The sequence below is a fragment of the Pan paniscus genome, chromosome 17, assembly GCF_029289425.2.
Source record: "Pan paniscus chromosome 17, NHGRI_mPanPan1-v2.0_pri, whole genome shotgun sequence".
In the NCBI taxonomy this organism is placed as follows: Eukaryota; Metazoa; Chordata; class Mammalia; order Primates; family Hominidae; genus Pan; species Pan paniscus.
Genome location: NC_073266.2, coordinates 52,854,074 through 52,874,314, shown reverse-complemented (window position 1 = coordinate 52,874,314; position 20,241 = coordinate 52,854,074). Strand labels below are relative to the sequence as shown.

General features: G+C 42.2%; 1 protein-coding gene across 4 annotated transcripts in view; it reads left to right on the top strand.

Moving 5' to 3' along the window:
- INO80C (INO80 complex subunit C) overlaps positions 1-17,754 on the top strand; it is a 29,833-nt gene extending 12,079 nt beyond the window's left edge. For all 4 annotated transcript variants that reach the window (XM_003830234.5, XM_034943540.3, XM_034943541.3 and 1 more), the window contains 4 exons: positions 5,520-5,630; positions 6,669-6,780; positions 7,736-7,803; positions 17,344-17,754. In XM_003830234.5, coding sequence (XP_003830282.1) covers positions 5,520-5,630; positions 6,669-6,780; positions 7,736-7,803; positions 17,344-17,475 — 423 coding nt within the window. In that variant the 3' untranslated portion in view covers positions 17,476-17,754. The remainder of the gene's footprint in view (positions 1-5,519; positions 5,631-6,668; positions 6,781-7,735; positions 7,804-17,343) is intronic.
- The last annotated feature ends 2,487 nt before the right edge of the window (positions 17,755-20,241 follow it).

Here is a 20,241-nt window from a genome sequence, read left to right as displayed (position 1 = left end):
AGGCAGTGGCACAATCATAGCATACTGTAACCTTGAACTCCTGAACTTGCCTCAGCCTCTGGAGTAGCTGGGACTACAGGCACGTGCCACCACAACTGGTTAATTTTTTATTTTATTTTTTGTAGAGAAAGGGTCTTGCCATGTTGCCTAGGCCACTTTTGAACTCTTGGCCTCAAGCAGTCCTCCTGCCTCAGCCTCCCAAAGTGTTGGGATTACAGGCATGAATGAGTTCCTGTGCTTGGCCCTGCCACATTTTATCTTCATCAGCTGATGGACATTTAGGTTGTTCATGCCTTTTGGCAATTATGAATAATGCTGCTATGAATATTTGTGTGCAAGCTTTTGCATGGACATATGTTTTTCATTCTCTTTGAGTGTATACCTAGAAGTTAAATTATTGGGTCATATGATAATTCTGTGGTTAACATTTTGAGGAACTTCCCAATTGTGTTTTTTTTTTAATGGTGTTTTTGCACCATTTTACGTTCTTACCAGCAATGTATGAGGGTTCCAGTTTCTTCACATCTTTGCCAATATGTGTTATTGTCTTTGATTGTAACCATCCTAGTGAGTGTGCACTGGAATTTCATTGTGATTTTGATTTGCATTTCCCTAATGACTAGTGATATTGAGCATCTTTTCACGTGCTTACTGGCTGTTTGTATATCTTCTTTGAAGAAATTCTTTGCCCTTTTAAAAATTGAATTGTCTTTTTGTTGTTGAGTTGTGGAGTTCTTCATATATTCTGGATTTATATATATACTGGTTTGTTGCTTAAGTTTTTGAAATTGGTCCAGTAGGAGCCTCTTCAAACTGGCTCCCGTGTCCTTTAGTTTGCCCCTATCATTTTTTGGGTGCTGTTATGGACTAAGTTTTGGTACCCCCATGCCCCCAATATTTATTATTTTGTCCTGACCCCTAGTATACCTCAGTTACATTCTGGAGATAGGGACTTCAGGGAGGTAATTAAGATTAAATGAGGTCGTCTGGGTGGGCCCTAATCCCGGATGACTGGTGCCGTTATAAGAAGAGGGAGAGACTCCAGGGGTGCACACAGCCTCAGGAGAAACCAAACTTGTCAACACGTTGTTCTTGGACTTCTAGCCTCCAGAACTGGAGAAAATAAATTTCTATCATATAAGCCACCCAATCTATGGTATTCTGTTACAGCACTCTGAATAAACTGACACAAGTGCTTTCTTTCTGACACCACAAGATGTTCTAGTCTTATACTTTCCTGCTCCAGCCCTAGAGTCAGCCATTTCTTCATGGATCACTGGTTCTTAGAGAATAATACACTTGTCTCTCAGTATATGTGCTGGATTGGTTCCAGGACCTCCTATGGGTACCAAAATCCATGGAACCTCAAGTCCCTGATATAAATAAAGTAGCATAGTGTTGCATATAATTTGTGCACATCCTCCTGTATACTTCAACCATGTCTAGATTACTTATAATAGGTAATGCAATGTAAATGCCATGTAAATAGTTGTTATATTGTACAGTTTAGGGAATAATGACAAGGAAAAAAGTTTGTACATGTTTAGTCAAGATGCATTTTTCCCCCACCAAATGTCTTCTGTCTGTGGTTGCTTGAATCCATGGATGCAGAACTCCTCTATATGGAGGGCTGATTGTATTTAGAAAGGATGATCTGAATGTTGCTTTGCCTATTGTTCATTGTTTCCAGTCTTCTCAGTGCACAGAGCTAGGAAATATATGTGTGTGTATACCTGCACTACCCACACCTCTATATGTATTTCTGTAATTATCTGCCTGTATACTGAAAACTGTGAGCTCGTATTGATAACCTCTAGTTTCAATCCAATTCCACAGCACTCATTCTGGCCTTCCCCCTTTTCTTATTTGCTTTTCTACATTTGCTATGTATCTTAGAATACACGTAAAGTAGTTTCAGAATTATTAACATGTGCCCCTGTGAGAAACAAACTTACCAACTATGTATGGTTCTTTTTGGCCTTTAACCTTGGATTACATAGTCAAAATACCATATTCATAGTTACTCAGGTTATTTCTCCCTTGCCTCCCCTTCAGTGTGGTTATGTTATTTGAAACACAAGTGAATTTGTGTTTATAGGGTTTTTAAAATTCTATTTTTTATCCCCTGCCGCATCCTTGTTGATTTTATTATTTATTTTTTCAAGTATATGAAACCTTAACATGGTTCAAAAAGTCAAAACTCTACAAAAAGCTATACTCAGAGAAGATTTACTCTCTTCTATTTCCTTCCCATCTCCCTCTCCATTCCACTGTGTTCCCCTCTGCCCCTGCAGGTAACCACACTCAGTTGTTTCTTTCCAAGTTATCCTTCCTGTGTGTTTGGCCACTGCATCCCAGCCAGAGATGCTTCCTTGTAAGGAGCTTCTGAGCATATACATCTCCAGTGCTGATGCTGGCATTCAGTCATACCACCCTGTCTTGTTCCTTAACATTGATCAGTTAATCAATGAATCACTCATTATTTGGTACCTACTCTGTGCTAGGCACTGGGTTAGAAGCAGGGACAGAGGCTGAATTATGAAGTAAAGCAGCATGTTTTGAGCCCTCTGTGTATCCTCACTCTCTGAATCTACCCCTCTCTCCTTGTCCCCCTTTCTTCTGATCTGTTGTTCCCTGCCTGTATCATAAAGCTGCTGTTGTTTTGTCTAAACTATCAATCATATATACAATATATACTAGATGTTACTCTTACAAATAGTCAATGCAAAATAACATTGACAGCTGGCTAAAACTGCACAAGGTAATGTTCGTTACTGATGAAATGTGATGGGAGAATCAAATCTTCCTTATCAGACTGGGTCTCCCAGAGTACAGGTACCTGGTAGAAATATGATTACTATAAAGGAAAAAAAATCATACAAGCAATAAAAGTTAGTTATGTAAAAAAATACTAAATCTAACCTTTGTTGTAAAATTAAAACTGACATGGACGAATCCCAATGAAAATAATCTTAGTACAGCATAAATGAAAATGGAAAAATTGGAGACTATTTTTGCTGTATAGAAAATGGCTAAATGGATATCACACCAGAAAAGACAAAATGTAGGAAGGATGGGGAGCAAGAGGCGAGGCTGGAGAGGAGGCCTGAATTTGTTCCTAATCCCAAGGGAAGTAGAAACCACTGGCCAGATTTAAGTAGCGGAGCATCATCATGCTTGCATTGAAAAGTATGTCACTGGCTGAGCTGTAGAGAATCGGCTGGAGTAGGCAAGATGTGTACTGCACAGTCCCACCTCTGAATTATATAGCTCAGGAAGTTACCAGATAAACGCAAAGGACTGTGGGAGGAAGGGAGAGGGGGGTGCGGAAGGGAGGGTGGGAGGAAGGAAGAGATAGATCACTGTGGGTACAGATGGTAGGAAAAGGATGAGGAATGGGCAGCCTCTCAGTTCTTAGAGTTGACATTTGCACTGAGCTTGGAGGGAAGAAAAGCTAAGAAAGACCTTAGAAGTGGAGAGGATGAGGTGAAGGGGAATCCAGACAGAAGGTGGCGGCCACAGAGGAGAGGGAGCACAGGGCCTTGGCTGGAACCCCGGCTCAGGTGGAGAGACCTGGAGAGGGGTCAGAGAAGGTGTTTGAGGAGAGAGCACCCAAAGAACTATTGCAGCAATGTGAGTGGTTCTTGTCTTCTCCACTCCTCTTCCCCCAACATGAATGAATGTAGATATATTCATATTCCACCATACTCTCTTACTAAGATAAGTAAGATTTTCACTTACTAAGTAAGTTGAGCTCCTTATCAGCATGAGGGAACCAGAATAAGTTGCTAAAATTCCAGCTGAGAGTAGATAAGCTGTGATTTAGTTAATCATGTAGTGTCTTCCACATTCCACATGACAACATGATGACTTTTAGCCTTAACTCTTTTTTTGAAGGGTGCATGCAACCTTTGGAACATGATTTGGCATGACTTGTAAAGTTAAACATACACTTACCCTGTAACCCAACCATTCCACTCCTAGGTATTTGCCCAAGAGAAATGAAAACATCACAGAGGCTTTATTTGTAATAGCTGAAGACTGATAATGAACCGAACGTCCACGAACACGAAAATGAATAAACAAATTGGGGTGCCTCCTTACAGTGGAATACTATTGTGTTGAGTAGTGTGCAAATACACTGAAACAGACTGATCCACGCAACAACATGGATACATCTCAGAAACTTTTCTTTGTTTTTGAGATGGAGTAGAGTCTCGCTGTTGCCCAGGCTGGAGTGCAGTGGCATGATCTCGGCTCACTGCAGCCTCCGCCTCCCAGGTTCAAGTGATTTTCCTGCCTCAGCCTCCCGAGTAGCTGGGTCTACAGGCACGCATCACCATGCGTGGCTAATTTTTGTATTTTTAGTAGAGGTGGAGTTTCACCATGTTGGCCAGGCTGGTCTTGAACTCCTGACCTCAAGTGATCCAACCACCTCAGCCTCCCAAAGTGCTAGGATTACAGGTGTGAGCCACCATGCCTGGCCACATCTCAGAAACTTTATGCTGAGCAAAAGAATCCAGACACTAGAGTACATGCTGTTAAATGCTATTTATACGAAGTTCTCCAACAGGCAAAAGTAATGTGGTAGAAATTAGAACAGCGGTTGCCGTTGGGACTGGAAGGTATTGACAAGGATAGGAATTGTACTAGTGTAAACTTTTGGCAAAACTCATGACAACTACATTTAAGATCTGTGTATTTCACTGTATGTAAATCACATCTCAATTTTTTAAAAGTTAATTGAAGCCTGGCAAGATGGGAAATTGTATTACAGATCAGAAGTGGTTTCTTACTTTGGCTTGTTTTTTCTTTGTGATTGTTAGCTTAAAGGTTTTTTGCTTTAAACCATATTAGCCTTCTTGTCAGGGCACTCTCTGGCTGCTGCCAGCTGACCTGTGGCCCTCCAGCTTTTTTTCCGTTTTCCTTCCTTGGAATGCCCATGTCCTGTTGTGCCACTTAAGCATACCAGCTCCAGTCTGGGTTCTCTGGCCAACTAGACCCTTAAAGGGGCTGGACCTTTGTTGTCTTAATATTTTAAGACAGAGTTCATAAGATCAGTGGAAGTCAGAACTGTGTGGTGTCATGGAGATTATGAGGGCTTTAGAACTGGCCCAGCCTAGGTTTGAATCCAAAACTCAATCACTATGTGACCTTGAACCTGTTCCCCTGGGCCTCAGTTTTCTTTTCTGTATGCTGGGGATAATAGCACCTACTATGGAGTGGTTGTCAGAATTAAATGAGCTAACTTGTGTAGGACAGCCATCCCTGTGTACTTAGGGTACCCGGGAAACATAGCAGCTGGAGGTCCTGGCCTGTTTCTCCTGTGGCTTCTGCACAGCAGGTGCTACTCCCCGTGTGGTGTGCCCTCCCCTAGGGCAGGCTGCCTGCTGGAGCTCTGGGCATACTGTCTTCCCTTGCATGCCCTGTGGCATCATCGTATGCCCTGTTGAGAGCAGAGGTGGGGAACTCAGCTGAAAGAAACTGACTTCTTCAAACTATTTTTATTATGTTTTAAGGGTATCAGCATGGAAGCCATGAGTGAGAATAAAATGGTGCCCTCTGAGTTTAGCACAGGACCTGTGGAAAAAGCTGCCAAACCTTTGCCATTTAAGGATCCCAACTTTGTGGTAAGCATCGAAGGTATTAGCTGAATAAACATCCAAATGCCACACCTCAGCCTCTGATCTTGCTGGGCCTGTAGCCAAGGTGGCACTGGCATTCTCTCCTCCCTCAGTCTCAGTTACCTCCTTCTCCCCTATGGGCAAGATGGGGACAAGAGAAGGGTTCTTTCTGTTGATCTCTTAATGTGCCATATCCCAAGGATTTGGGTGTCCTTTGTGGATTCATTAAAGGATACTGTTTGGAGGGTGGGACATTTCCATGATGATTGTTCCCCTAACCTTTTCATTGGTCTTACAATCTTAGACAAAGCTTGAAATATTTAGCTAAATGAGAAGTACTTCCTCATTAGTTTCATAAGGTAAATCCAAGCTGTTGTGCTGTGGAGTAGAACACAGGGTATTCTTCCTTTCATTCTTGAGACTGGTAATAAACTGCAGCAGTTCAGATTATACTGTTAATTTTTTTTTAATGAATTAGTTTTGGAAATACAATATTACCAGTGTTTGCAACAGATTTTGGTATTCTTTTCCATTTTATTGTGTCATCTTTGTAGGATAAAAAAAAAAAAAAGAGGTACCTAGAAGAGTACCCATACTGCAACTGGGGCTTTCTCAGCTTTTCCAGGACCCCCAGTTTACATGGCAGAGACTTGCCCCGAGAAGGGAGTTGAGAAATGCAGTCCTGGATTTAAATCTGACTTTGTAGTAAATTTATCTTAAAGTATGAAGAAATTCATGAATGAATTCTACAAAGTTAGACCCAATAAAGGCTTTTTTTTTACGTGCATATAAAGAAGTAGCCTTTTATTTCTACTCCAACACAAACTAACTCAAGGGTTTTGACAATCTGAAAACTTCTTTTTTAAACTAAGATTAACATGTTAATGTGTACAGTGAAATACCTTTTAAAAAAAGTCTCAGGGGTCTTAATGATTGTTGACAGATGAGAGGTATATTGCAGTTATGATTAGGCATAAATGTCAGATGTCGAAATGGTAGTCTCCATTGGTTTTTGTTTCTTCTAATCCATGCCTTCAATTCGAGCACTCTGGCCACGGTGGCGCAGTAGCTGGCAAGAAGAACAGAACCTGGAAGAACCTGAAACAAATCCTCGCTTCTGAAAGGGCATTGCCGTGGCAACTGAACGATCCTAACTGTGAGCTGTCTAGAGCCTTCCATGTGTTTGTAATGTTCAGAGTAGGAACTGTCTTATAACAACCTACATTATTGTATTGTGTTTGCATCATTGTAGGAAATAATTTTTAGCTTGAGAATTTTATAGTGGCATCAGTCTGGGCAGATTATGTGTGTATTTTCTCATAACTGTATCTGTATTGAGCCTATTTGTTTGTGTTGTCATGGATGTGTGGTTTTTAGGGTCATAGGTCCCAATATGATAATATTGGTGTTTCTACTAGACAAACTTCTTATTCAAAAGTCTACTCTTAAAATGTGTTTCCAAAAACAAGGTAGCCCAAGTATAATACCAGATTTAGGAGGGTTCCTGACAACCAGCTTAAAGGCCAGCTCTTTTATACTTTGTGAGCCAGTGTTTAGTAAATACTTCATGCTGCAGTGTGTCCAGATTTATGTAAAACACTGTTATATGTTCTGTTCAGCTTCACTGGAAAGTACAAGTTCAAAGTTCTCACCATCTCCTACTCCACTGTACTTCTTTCATGGGGGTGACTCACATGGGTGACAAGTGAGCTAGTCATTCATTCGTCTGGGTGTGGACATGAGGGTGTCAGTGTGCTCAGATCCAGTTATTGGCTCGTTTGGCATTTCATCACCATCAGCCCATGTAGTGTGAGATCGTGAAAATAGCTGGTGGGCAGATGAGCTTTCCGGTGGTTCTGCGGGAATAGAGGGTCCCTGGTGACAGGGCAGGGCTAGATCTGGAGCCTGCACTTGGCCTGTGACATACTGTCTTGTTTCTGAGAATCCTCCCCTACTTCTCTAGTTAATCTCCAGAGACTTCTGTGACTACTTAATCACAAAGGAAATTTTCAGGAATATTATCAAATACTATTTTAGAAAAAAAAAGAGAAGGGATTTGAATGTTTTCAGTTCAGTTTAGTTAACTTTTTTTTTTTTTTTTTTTCCCCCAGACTTCAGTATTGATGCTCCTCCATCCTTTAAGCCAGCTAAGAAGTATTCTGATGTTTCAGGTCTGCTTGTGAGTATGATTATATCTCTTAAAACATTAAATGGAAAAGATTTCACAGTAATGTCTAATTAGACAAGTGTTGAATATTGACCATGGCTGGTTCTGCCTGGAGCCTGTCTACAGTGATAGGTGATAGGTTTGTGCAGTGTGTTCATTGCTGCAAACAGGCATCTGTGGGGGCAGCCTGCAGGGACGATTGAACCAGAAAGCAGGAGACTCCAGCTTCTCTTCTTTACCTCTGCTAGTTAACTATATGAGATAACATGAAAGAAACAACTATGTATTTCTTTTTTTACTGCTGAAGTTTTAAAAACCTGCATTTTAGATGATGATTGTATTTACAAAACCATGTTTAAACTTCTCTAAACAGGTGCTTTGGCAAAGGTTGTGACATTCAAACTTATTTTTAAGCATCAGAACCCCTTTTCCAAATGAAATCTTTTACAGAATCCAATATATAACAGCCTGGAGCCCACCTTTCTGCTGTGGTCCCATGTGGATCTGGCCGCCTGTCTTCCTCCCCACTCCCCACCACAGTGACTGCTCAAGTGCTTCTGGGGAACACAATTCAGAAACTGCCAGCAGAGCTGAAATAGTGGAAAGTGGGCAAGTTGCTAAAGCTCAGGAACCTCAGAACACCCCCATTTCCTTATTTGCAGAAGGTGGAACCTAAGATTCATCTTTTTTTGTTTTGTTTTGTTTTGTTTTGTTTTCTTAAACAAATGGATGAACTTAGAGATTCTTTTAATTAGCTCTTGCATGTCAGGGTCTTAATCCTTTTTCATCTCATAAATTTGGAAAAATAATTTAAATACTTTACATTTTAATGAAAATATGACTCCAACTTATCTAACAAATTGACCAAATTAATTATGTACGGAGGAGAATTGCCTCCTTTGTTATTATTATGTAATATCCCTGTTTGTCCCTGATAATATTCATTGTTCTGAAGTCTACTTTGTCTGAAATTAATATCATTACCCCAGCTTTCTTTCGTTCATGTGTGGATGGTATATCTTTCTTGATCTTTTCACTTTTTTTTTTGAGACAGAGTCTCGCTGTGTTGCCCAGGCTGGAGTGCAGTGGCACGCTCTTGGCTCACTCCAGCCTCTACCTCCTGGGTTCAAGCGATTATCCTGCCTCAGCCTCCTGAGTAGCTGGGACTACAGGCACATGCCACCATGCCTGGCTAATTTTTGTATTTTTAGTAGAGATGAGGTTTTGCCATGTTGGCCAGGCTGGTCTTGAACTCCTGACCTCAAATGATCCTCCTGCCTTGGCCTCCCAAAGTGCTGGGATTACAGGTATGAGCCACCACACCTGGCCTATCTTTTCACTTTTAAACTATCTATATATTTAAAGTGGATTCTTGTTGAAAGCATATTGTTGAGTTGTTGGGTCTTTCTTTTTCTTTTTCTTTTGGAGGTAGAGTCTTGCTCTTTTACCCAGGCTAGAATGGAGTGGTGTGATCATAACTCACTGAAGCCTTGAACTCCTTGGCTCAAGTGATCTCCCAACATCAGCCTCTCAAAGTGCTGGGATTAAAGACGTGAGCCTCTGCACCCAGTGGATCTTGCTTTTTATCCAGTCTATCAATCTAAGAACTGTTGTCCTTAGGCTATTCATCTTTAAAGTGATTGTTGATATGGTTGTATTTAAATCTACCATCTCACTAGTTGTTATTTGTTCCATTTGTGTTGCTTATTCCCCTTTTTCTGCCTTCTCTGGATTTATTGAGCATTTTTTAATAGACTATATTTTTCAGAACAGTTCTAGATTTATGAAAAACGGAGACAATAGTATAGAAAGTGCCCATATAACCCAAACTCAGTTTCTGCTGTTATTAACATCTATGGTATATTTGTTACAATTAATGAACCAATAGTTATATATTATTATTAACTAAAGTCTATAATTTATTCACATTTCCTTAGTTTTTACCTAAAACTATATCAAATTTAGTCATCCTGTCTCGTTAGACTCCTCTTGGCTCTGCCAGTTTCTCAGGTTGTCCTTGTATTTAATGACCTTAACAGTTTTAAGGAGCACTAGTCAGGTATTTAGTAGAATCCTCCACTACTGGAATTCCTCTGGTGTTTTCTCATGATAAAACTGGGGTTAATTGAACATTTTAAAATTCTGTTTGTTTTCTTATTATTTACACCTCTTTTACAAATTATGAATGGTTACTTTCATGTTTACAATATACATTTTAAATAACCTGAATCTATTTTCAAATATTTTGCCACTTTGTGCGTAATGTGAGGGACTTCTAGTAGTGAATTTCTAATTCCACTCTCTCATTCTTTGTTGTCATATAGATTACTTTTACATATGCTACAAACAAAATGTATGGCTGTTAATTTGTGCTTTAGACAGTTACCTTTTAGAGAAATAAAAATAAGAAAAAAAAGAACTTTCTTTTATCTTCATTTCATTCTGTTTCCACCTTTTTTCATTTTGTCTATTTCCAAGTTGCAATCTGATGTCATATTCTTTCTACTGGAACAATTTACTGTGCTTTTCTTATAAAGTAGATTTGCTACTAACGAAGTCCTTTCTTTTTTTGTTTTGTCAAAGAGCCTTTATTTCTTCTTCATTTTTTTTTTTTAAAGACAGGGTCTTACTCTGTTGCCCAGGCTGGAGTGCAGTGATGCCATCTTGGCTCACTGCAGCCGTCTCGACCTCCCAGGCTCAGGTGATGCATCTACCTCAGCCTCCCAAGTAACTGGGGCTACAGGTGTGTGCCACCATGCCTGGCTAATTTTTTGTATTTTTTGTAGAGATGGGATTTCACCCTGTTGCCCGGGCCTGGTCTCAAATTCCTGGGCTCAAGTGATCATCCTGTCTTGGTCTCCCAAAGTAAGTGCTGGGATTACAGGCGTGAGCCACTGCACCCAGCCTTGTTCTTCCTTTTTGAATGATATTTTCAATGAGTATTTTTGAATGACATTTTCAAGTCTGGGCTGACAGTTTTTTCTTTCATCACTTTTAAGATGTCAGTGGTTAAATGTTGTCTTTTTGCTTCCATGGTTTCTGATGAGAAGTTTGATATAATTCTTACCTTTGTTCATCTCTATGTAATGTTTCTTGTTTGACTGCCTTCAAGATCTTCTCTTCGTCTTTTGTTTTCAGCAGTTTGAATATGACTGGGTATTATTGAATATGACTCAGGGTATTATTTTTCTGGTATGTATTCTTGATGTTCTCTGAGGTTTTGGATTTGTGGTTTGGTATCTGTCAAGAATTTTGGAAAATTCTTGGCTATTATTTCTTCAAATATTTATTTTGCCTTGTCTTTTTCCCTTCTTCTGGGATTCCAGTTACACACATGTTAAACTATTTGATAGTGTCCCAAAACTCTTGGATGCTCTGTTCTGGTTTGTTTGCTTTTAAAAACTCTTATTTCGTTGCGGTTCAGTTTGGATGGTATCTACTGATGTGTCTTCAAGTTCTTTACTCACTGTATAGAGTATACCAATGAGCCTATTGGAAGCATTGTTTATCTCTCTAATTGTGTTTTTAATTTCTGGCTTTTCTATTTGATTACTATAGTTTTCATGTCTCTGATGAAATAACTTTCTTTTAAATTATTTATTTATTTAGAGATAGAGTCTTGCTCTCTAATCCAGGCTAGAGTGCAGTGATGTGATCACAGCTCACTACAGCCTCAAACTCCTGGGCTCAAGCGATCCACCTGCTTCAGCCTCCCCGGAAGCTAGGTCTACAGGTGTGTGCCACCACACCTGGCTAACTTTAAAATTTTTTTTTATAGAGAAGGGGTCTTACTGTGTTGCCCAGGCTGGTCCTGAACTCCCGGCCTCAAGTCATCCTCCTGCCTTGGCCTCCCAAAGTGTTGGGATTACCAACGTGAGCCACCGTGCCTGACCTGAAATAACTTTCTATCTTGCGTGTTGTCTCTCCTTTGACTCCTTCAACATATTAATTATAGTTATTTTGAATTTCCTGTCTGATAGTTTCAAAACCTACATCATATTCGGGTCTGCTTCTGGTGATTTCCTTGTCTTTTAAGACTACTTAGTTATTAAGTATATATATATATATACACACACACACACACATACATATATATATACATATATACATATATATGTATATATGTATATTTTAAGTCCTTGAACACATAATAGCTGCTTTAAAGTATTTATCTGCTGTCTCCAACATTTGGTTCATCTTGGCCAGTTTCTATTGACTGCCTTTTTTCTTAACTGTGCATCACATTTACCTGTTTCTTTGCATCTACAAGTTTTTGATTGTGTACTGGACATTATGGATGATATATTGTAAAAACTCTAGATTCTGTTATCTTTCCTTGAAGAGTATTTTTTTCCTGTGGTAGCTCAGTTACTGACTGATCACCTTTGTTAGGACAGGTCTGCAGAAAGCCCATGATGTTTCCCAAGCTCCTTTAACTTAGTTGCACTTAACTTCTAAGTTCTTTATCCTCTGCCAGTCGTATTGAAGTTTGGTGTTAGGCTTTGTTGTGGTGAGACTAGAATAGATGGTACTCAAGGGCATGATTTTTTTTCCCAAGCTATGACCTTTCTGTTGCCTGAGCTAGGTGCCAGGAGTGTTATAGAGATCTCTCTATTCTGGCTAGGCTGGCACTTCAGCAACTCCTAGCACTGCTCAACCTCTGGATTTTCTCTTTCCCTCTTAACCACTCTCCAGTAAGACATATATAGTCTTGCCTTGAACATGCATAGCCCAGCCCATGGTTATGGACTCACGTGGAATCCCAAACTGACTTTTGCCTCCCTTCCAGGGCAGCTCCCTCTTCTGTTACTCAGCTTTGCCAATAACAGGTGTTTCAGTAGCCCCTGAATCTGAGCTCTGCGTGAGCTCCACCTCTGCCCCATGGTCAGGAAATTATCACAGGCAGAGAGAGTTTGGATGATCCTGGAACTTACCTTGTGAGCTTCTCTTTTCTCAGGCATTGCAGTCTTGTGCTACCTCTTGTCTGTTGCCTGAAAATGGCTACTTCATGTATTTGGCCTGTGGTAATAGTCATTTATGGCAAGAGAGCTCATCTGGCACCAGTTATTCTGTTATGACCCAAAGTGGAAATCTCTCCCTGTGTCATTTTGAGTTTCTGGAGGCCACAGTTTATGGCCAGACTTGGAGGGTGGTTCCTCAGAATGTCAGCTTTATCCTTATTGTTTCAGGCAGCTCATCTGCTAGTACAATGGTTTTCACACATTAGGAGGAAGGAGAATCATTATTCCAGGCCCCTTTATGACATTGGCAATGGACTTGTCACATTACACATTACCTAAAACCTCTTGCCCCACTGTATGTAGGAAATAAGAAGTTCTGAATAGACAGATAACTCTACCAGTTCATTAAAGGACAATCCCACAGAAGAATCAGCAAAAAGGATATAAATAGGCAATTGCCAGAGAAGAAATATAGATGACCAATAAGTAGATATTCAGCTTCACTAGTAATTAGGAGAAAGACTCATCAAACAGGGAAGAAATTAAGACATTTGATCATACATTTTGGCACCAACAAACAGAAATGGGTATCTTCATACATTGCTGTTTTGAGGTGGGAACATACACTGGTACTGCTTCTTTGGAGGACAATTGGAGCAGTCCATTGAGATTAAAAAAAAAAAAAGCCTCTGACCTTGCAATATGCCTTATAGGCAGCTCCCTAGAGAAATAGTGTGCACACAGCAAAAGAAACTACCATCAGAGTGAACAGGCAACCTACAAAACGGGAGAAAATTTTCGCAACCTACTCATCTGACAAAGGGCTAATATCCAGAATCTACAATGAACTCAAACAAATTTACAAGAAAAAAACAACCCCATCAAAAAGCGGGCAAAGGATATGAACAGACACTTCTCAAAAGAAGACATTTATGCAGCCAAAAAACACATGAAAAAATGCTCATCATCACTGGCCATCAGAGAAATGCAAATCAAAACCACAATGAGATACCATCTCACACCAGTTAGAATGGCGATCATTCAAAAGTCAGGAAACAACAGGTGCTGGAGAGGATGTGGAGAAATAGGAACACTTTTACACTGTTGGTGGGACTGTAAACTAGTTCAACCATTGTGGAAGTCAGTGTGGCAATTCCTCAGGGATGTAGAACTAGAAATACCATTTGACCCAGCCATCCCATTACTGGGTATATACCCAAAGGATTATAAATCATGCTGCTATAAAGACACATGCACACATATGTTTATTGTAGCACTATTCACAATAGCAAAGACTTGGAACCAACCCAAATGTCCAACAATGATAGACTGGATTAAGAAAATGTAGCACATATACACCATGGAATACTATGCAGCCATAAAAAATGATGAGTTCATGTCCTTTGTAGGGACATGGATGAAACTGGAAACCATCATTCTCAGCAAACTATCACAAGGACAAAAAACCAAACACCACATGTTGTCACTCATAGGTGGGAATTGAACAATGAGAACACATGGACACAGGAAGGGGAACATCACACTTCGGGGACTGTTGTGGGGTGGGGGGGAGGGGGGAGGGATAGCATTAGGAGATATGCCTAATGCTAAATGACGAGTTAATGGGTGCAGCACACCAACATGGCACATGTATACATATGTAACAAACCTGCACATTGTGCACATGTACCCTAAAACTTTAATAATAATAAAATTAAAAAAAAAAGAAATAGTGTACACAAGGAACTTCATGCAGAAATGCTTATGAGAGACCGCATTCGCAAAATGCTGGAAGCAACATCAAGGTCTATCACAGTGGATATTTTCATACTGTTCTTGAGCTCAATGCATAGTAACAACATGGCTAAATTTCCAGGATGTAATGTTGATTGAAAGATGCAAAGCAATATAAACAGCATGGTGCCACATATATAAAAATCAACACACACACACAAATTGGGTTATTTCTCTTGTGTGTTTACATATGTGTATAGGGGTAGACATAAAAAGTCTGGAAAGGTGCCCACTTAGCAGTGGTTTCTCCTGGGGAAGACAGAGGACTTTTGGATGGTAGATGGTGATAAATGAGGACTTTAGTCTTATCTGTAATGTTTTCTTTTAATTTTTTTTAGAGGAGAACGTGTTCGTCTGTTGCTTATATAATTTAAAGTTACATAATTAAAAAGTAAAGCCTAGTTCACATTTACATTGACACACACCTGTTCCTAGCCAGCCATGTGACTATTTCCCCTGTGCCTAGGCATGGCAGCAAGACATGCAGGGTCATACCTGTGTTCAGCACTCGTTACAGAGCTATGAAAAGTGTATTCTGGGTGAGACGGGCAAGCTGTGAATACTGCCTGTCACCCTACAGCAAGGGGGGCCTGAAGCTGTTTGCTGGCTTCCCTGTGGGAAGTTGGCGTTTGCTTATTTCACTCAGGCTCAAAGGATGGCATCCAGAGGAGGGTGGACTGTAGGTGTGAAGCTCTTTACTTGTTCAACTCCTGGGTGTCACTTGGCATCCTTCCTTCTATTCAGAATCCTAGATGTTGGCCCCTGGGTCCAGGGCAGTCTGTTCAGGTTTTTGTTGGTAACCTTTTTGTTGGTGCCACAGGATCTCTGTATTCTGTACTGTTTATTCAGCAGCCCTCTTGGCAGTGAGGTCTGAACTTGGGCGGGCCGGCTCAGCACAGTTTGCTGGTAGGAGTGAGGCAGCCACAGACATGGAGCTCAGCCGAGGCTGGTTCGTCTATGGAGGCCAGATGGTCCACGCCAGACACACATGCCTACACTCTGCTCGGAACTGCAGGGCAGCCTCTCCTGCTAGTTAACCTAACTTCCCTCACTGCCAGGATCCCTCAGAAAAGACTTGTCACTGTTTTTCTAATTAAGCCTTTCCTTATATTACTGTCATTAAAGGAAATGTAGTACAGAAAGGTAACATCTAGATCAAGCCAAGGGATCGAAGTTTTATTTTATATAGAGCCATTAGTTAATCTTAGCCTTTTAGGAATAATCCCATTTCCTAACACACAGCAGTTAAATACTTAGGTGGGGGGTTCCCAGTGGCAAAATGGAAGACTTTTTAGGGCATGAGAAGCCTATAAATAAGTTCCCGACAGCTTGTTGCTTTTTTATTGAGTGTTCCCTCCCTTCCTAAATCACAGGATTACTGTGAGTCTAGGTCCACACAAAGATGATCCACATTAAAGTAGACATCTACACTTGAATAATTGGATGTTATCTGTCTAGACTTTAATGGCATCTTTTATAATTTTTTTAAAGGAGCTCAAAATGACTCACCCTCATGTCTTTTGTTTCAAAATCCGTAGAAGCCCATGTGCTTTGAGGTATATAGTTAGTGAATTATTTTCTCCGCTTGGCACATGGGGAACAGAGACCAAGAGAGAATTTTGATATGTCTGGGAAACAAGTTCTCTTTTCTGTGATGGTCCCAATTGTCTGTTTGTTTATTCATTCATTAGTCATTCATTTTGTTATACAAACCCTGACTGGAGGCCCTCTGTGTACTCTGCGTTGCACTAGGAGCCAGTCTACAATGATAAGCAAACTGTGGTTCCTGTCTCACGGACCCTCATAGCCTAGACCATCATCAAAGAGTCATGTAGATAATAAACTTTAAAGCAACAGAGATGTGCATTCCACTGGAATATTTTTGCTGCTGTGAAAGTGGAGGGTGAGGTTCTGACCTCCTGTGGGGGTACAAATAGGCTTCCCCAGAGGTGTAGCTTTGGGGCCGAGTCCTGAAGAATGAACTGGTGATTACTGAGCAAAATGGGCTGCAGTTGGGGTCCCCTGCCAAGGAAAGGACAGATGGGGCATGGTAAGAGGGAGGAACTTAGAGGCCGGGGACAGTTGGAATCAGAGAGTGGGGACATGTGGCTGAGGAGGAGGCTGAGGACAAAGGAAGGCCCATAGCTGAGGAGCTGCACTGAGGACTTGGGCCTTTGTCCCAAGAGCAGAGGAGCCATTTTGAGAGATTTTATGCCGAGGAATGACATGATCAGAATTGCACGTTGCAAAGAAGATCCTGGCTGCAGTTCTAGGGGAAGGGTGGGTGTGAATGGCCGGTGATGCACTACAGAGTTGCTCAGGGAGGCATGGAAGTGGCGCAGGGGGTGTTGGAAGAGCTGGAAAGGAGCATGCTGGAGGTAAGTGGAGCACAGCAGGGAGGGGCATATGCCCAGCATGCTGGGCATCGGCTCCTGCCTTGAGGAGCACAGACCTGGGACATTTGTTGGAAAGAGGCAGGAGTCTGAAGGCAGGGAGGGGTGACCATCATGAATTCAGTCTTGGACCTGTTGCAGCCCTTGAGGCACCAACAAGAAGGGTCCCAGAGTCTGATGTGGTCATTCCCCTTCCTCTCGTCCATACCCTGAAGTGTTTCTAGAGTCTGGGAAGGTTAATGAGCCTGTGCCACAGTGAGTGATTTAGTGTTCTTGGTGGCAGAATAAGACATAATGAAAATATATATCACTTTCAGTGAAATAGAAAAAATTTTTAAACTTGAACTTAAAATATCCCTACCAGCGAAAACTTTCTGCCCTTCCCTGTGCCTCTTTCCACCCAGGCCAACTACACAGACCCCCAGAGCAAACTGCGGTTCAGCACCATTGAAGAGTTTTCCTACATTCGGAGGCTGCCCTCTGACGTCGTCACCGGCTACCTGGCCCTGAGGAAGGCCACGAGCATCGTTCCCTGAGCCCCAGAAAGGGAGATGAAGTGGAAAGCTGTTTCAAAAACAGACTCTGGACTCATGATTTTGTTTCACGGAAACAAACTCGTTCTGCTGTCAATCTGAAATTGCCAGTGCTGTGCCTTGGAAAGAATGTTTGGCTTTAATTTAAGGGTTTTTTTTTTTTTTTAGTGTGTGTTTTCCCTCCAAGTGTGATATTTCCTGCTGAATTAAATTATACTTCAGTTGTTGCCTCAAGTAAAGGTGTTTGACAAGAAGATACAATAAAACCATACTTTTCATTTATCCCAAGTCCCTGAATTTTTGTTTTAAAGTGGTGAACCCCGTATAACACATTTAAAGACTCTGCAGTGAATCCACAACAGGTCTGGATTACTTCTAATCCTGGTGACCCCCCTTTTAGAGCATGTTAGTCTTTGTCTCTGATCAGAATGCTTAGAAGAATTCCAAAATTGGGTCCAGAGAAGAAAGAGGCAAGTAGCTTGTTCTGTCCCACTGGGCTGGTTCTCACGTGTGCCTCTGCCTCAGATCGGCCTCCCCTCATCTTTGGAGGTGTGGAGTACCAGCATTGACACTCTGTCCCAAAAGGGCTTTAGTCTTGGTACAGGATGCCACCCCTCTGGCTGCAGCCTGCTCCAGAAAGGGAGTGTTTGCATCTCCATCCTCCAAGAAGAGGAAGCATTTTCTTGGCCGGGGAAAGGAGAGTGTCGAGACAAGTCCTGGGCCTCTCTGGGCCCTATACTGGCATTTCCCCAGGGAGGACAGTGGAAACAGGCCCTGGGGCTTCTGGACCACAGCTGCCTCTGCTTTGGGGAATTAGGCACCAGGTGTCCTTTCTCTCTGGGGAAAGCCCTTCTTCAGGCTTAGAGAAAATAAAACAAAGCAAGTCAGCTGGGAGAGCAGCCTGTGCAAGTGGCAGCTGCCTGGAACCAGGCTCCTTTTCCTCCAGGTTGGCAGCCCCAGCATCCTTCAGCACCTTCCCAATAACAAACCGAGAGCGGGAGAGGTGCTGTGGGGCCTCCCCCTGCCTCCATTACAAGGGACCTGAAAGGATGGCCAGAAGAGGTGGGGTCCTTTCCTAAGCCCATAATCACCGAGCAAGCATCAGAGTCACCTGGGAGCCTCCTGTGACACAGATTAGGGAGCCTGTCTCCCTGAAGTACCTGATCAGTAGGTGGTCTGGGGTGGGGCCCAAGAATTTGCATGTTTGCTTTGATGATGCTTTGAGACCCACTTTGATGAAGCTTTGAGACCCATTTTGCTGATGAAATCAATGGTCTCTGAAACAGCAGAGGCTGCTGCTTGGTTTCCGCTTGCACTTCCTGCCAGCTGTCAGCCTAGGAAAAACGCCAGCTTCCGTTTTGGTAGAAGCAAGGAGGGAATGAGCCAAGGGTCCTTCCTGCTTCGCTTCCACCTTCTATTGTACAGAGAAAACTTGGGGCAGGTCCACTTCTTTTCCATGAAGGTCCCCAATTGGGCAGTGCCCTGAAATCACTTCTAACGCTGATGCTAGGCACGACCTCAGACCTACTGCTCAGACCCTCCAGGGGCAGGGCCCAGGATTGAAGAGGGAAGCCCTGCTCCACACGTGTTCATCAGGAAGGACCCACAGACTGCTGCTCCTGGAGGCCTCTCAGGGTTTATGGATGTGTGTTTGTTCCATAAACCCTCAGAGGGTCACCTGGAGACCTGCTAAAATGCAGGTTCTTGGGCCACATCCTAGACCTTCTGACCGACCCAGGGAGTGGGGCCCAGGAAGCTGCATTTGACAGATATCCCCGTGTGATCATCATGCACACAGGAGTGACAGAACCAGTGTTCTCCCCGGGCAGAAGGGAAGCTCGTGTGCAGGACACCTCACACCTCCTTTCCTATTCCCCTGCCAGGCTCTCCCTGCTGACATTGTTTCGCGGGAGAGCTGTGAATACTGAAGATTAGGTTGCTTCTCACCCCAAGCTCCAGAAGTCCAGGCTGAGCCAAACCAAGCTTCAAGTTGTGAGTATTTTGAATAATGAGCCCTTGCTCATTAATTGATCCTGTACTGAAATAGCCCTTGCTGTCCATGCTGTACCCCGGTGGTTCTCAGGCCGGGCTGCACGTTAGAATCACCTGTGTGGGTGGGGGGTGTCCAGGAGGGGGATGGTGAGGGAGGTTTAAAAATACCCAGAGATTCTGATTCCACTGGCCTGTTCAGGGGCCTGGACATAGTATTTTGAACTCCCAAGATGCTTCTCATGTGCAGCCAGTGTTGAGAACATTTGCTGTAACTATGAAGAGAATATTTCATGTAAGGTACATTTTCTTATTCTCAGATCAGCTGGCTTTTTCCATCCCAGGGCCATGAGCAAATTGCAAGGGGTTTCTTTGGGGTGTGTGTGCATGTATGTGTGAATTTAGAGTTCCTTTTTACATGGCATCCCACACTGGAGTCAACTATGAATGCCATTGCAGATTCCTCCCTCTTCATTCCTACATCACCCTCTTCCTCTTCTACTTGGCTCCAATCCTGCTTCAGGATCACCTCATACCCTGCCTGACACTTTCAGTGTCCTCCTAACGACTTTGAATGACTTTGTTCATCATGGCATATCTACTGGTCATTTGCCTCTGATAAGAGGTCAGTTCTGGTATTGGTCTGCAGGATCCAAAAGAAAAACTCAGACACTTTAAGAGAAAAACAATTAGCTGGACTTGAGAAATCCTCTTAAGACCAAACTCAGGTCCAGTCTGCTCTGACTGGAGTTTGACTCTTTCTTAATCTGGTATTAGGCA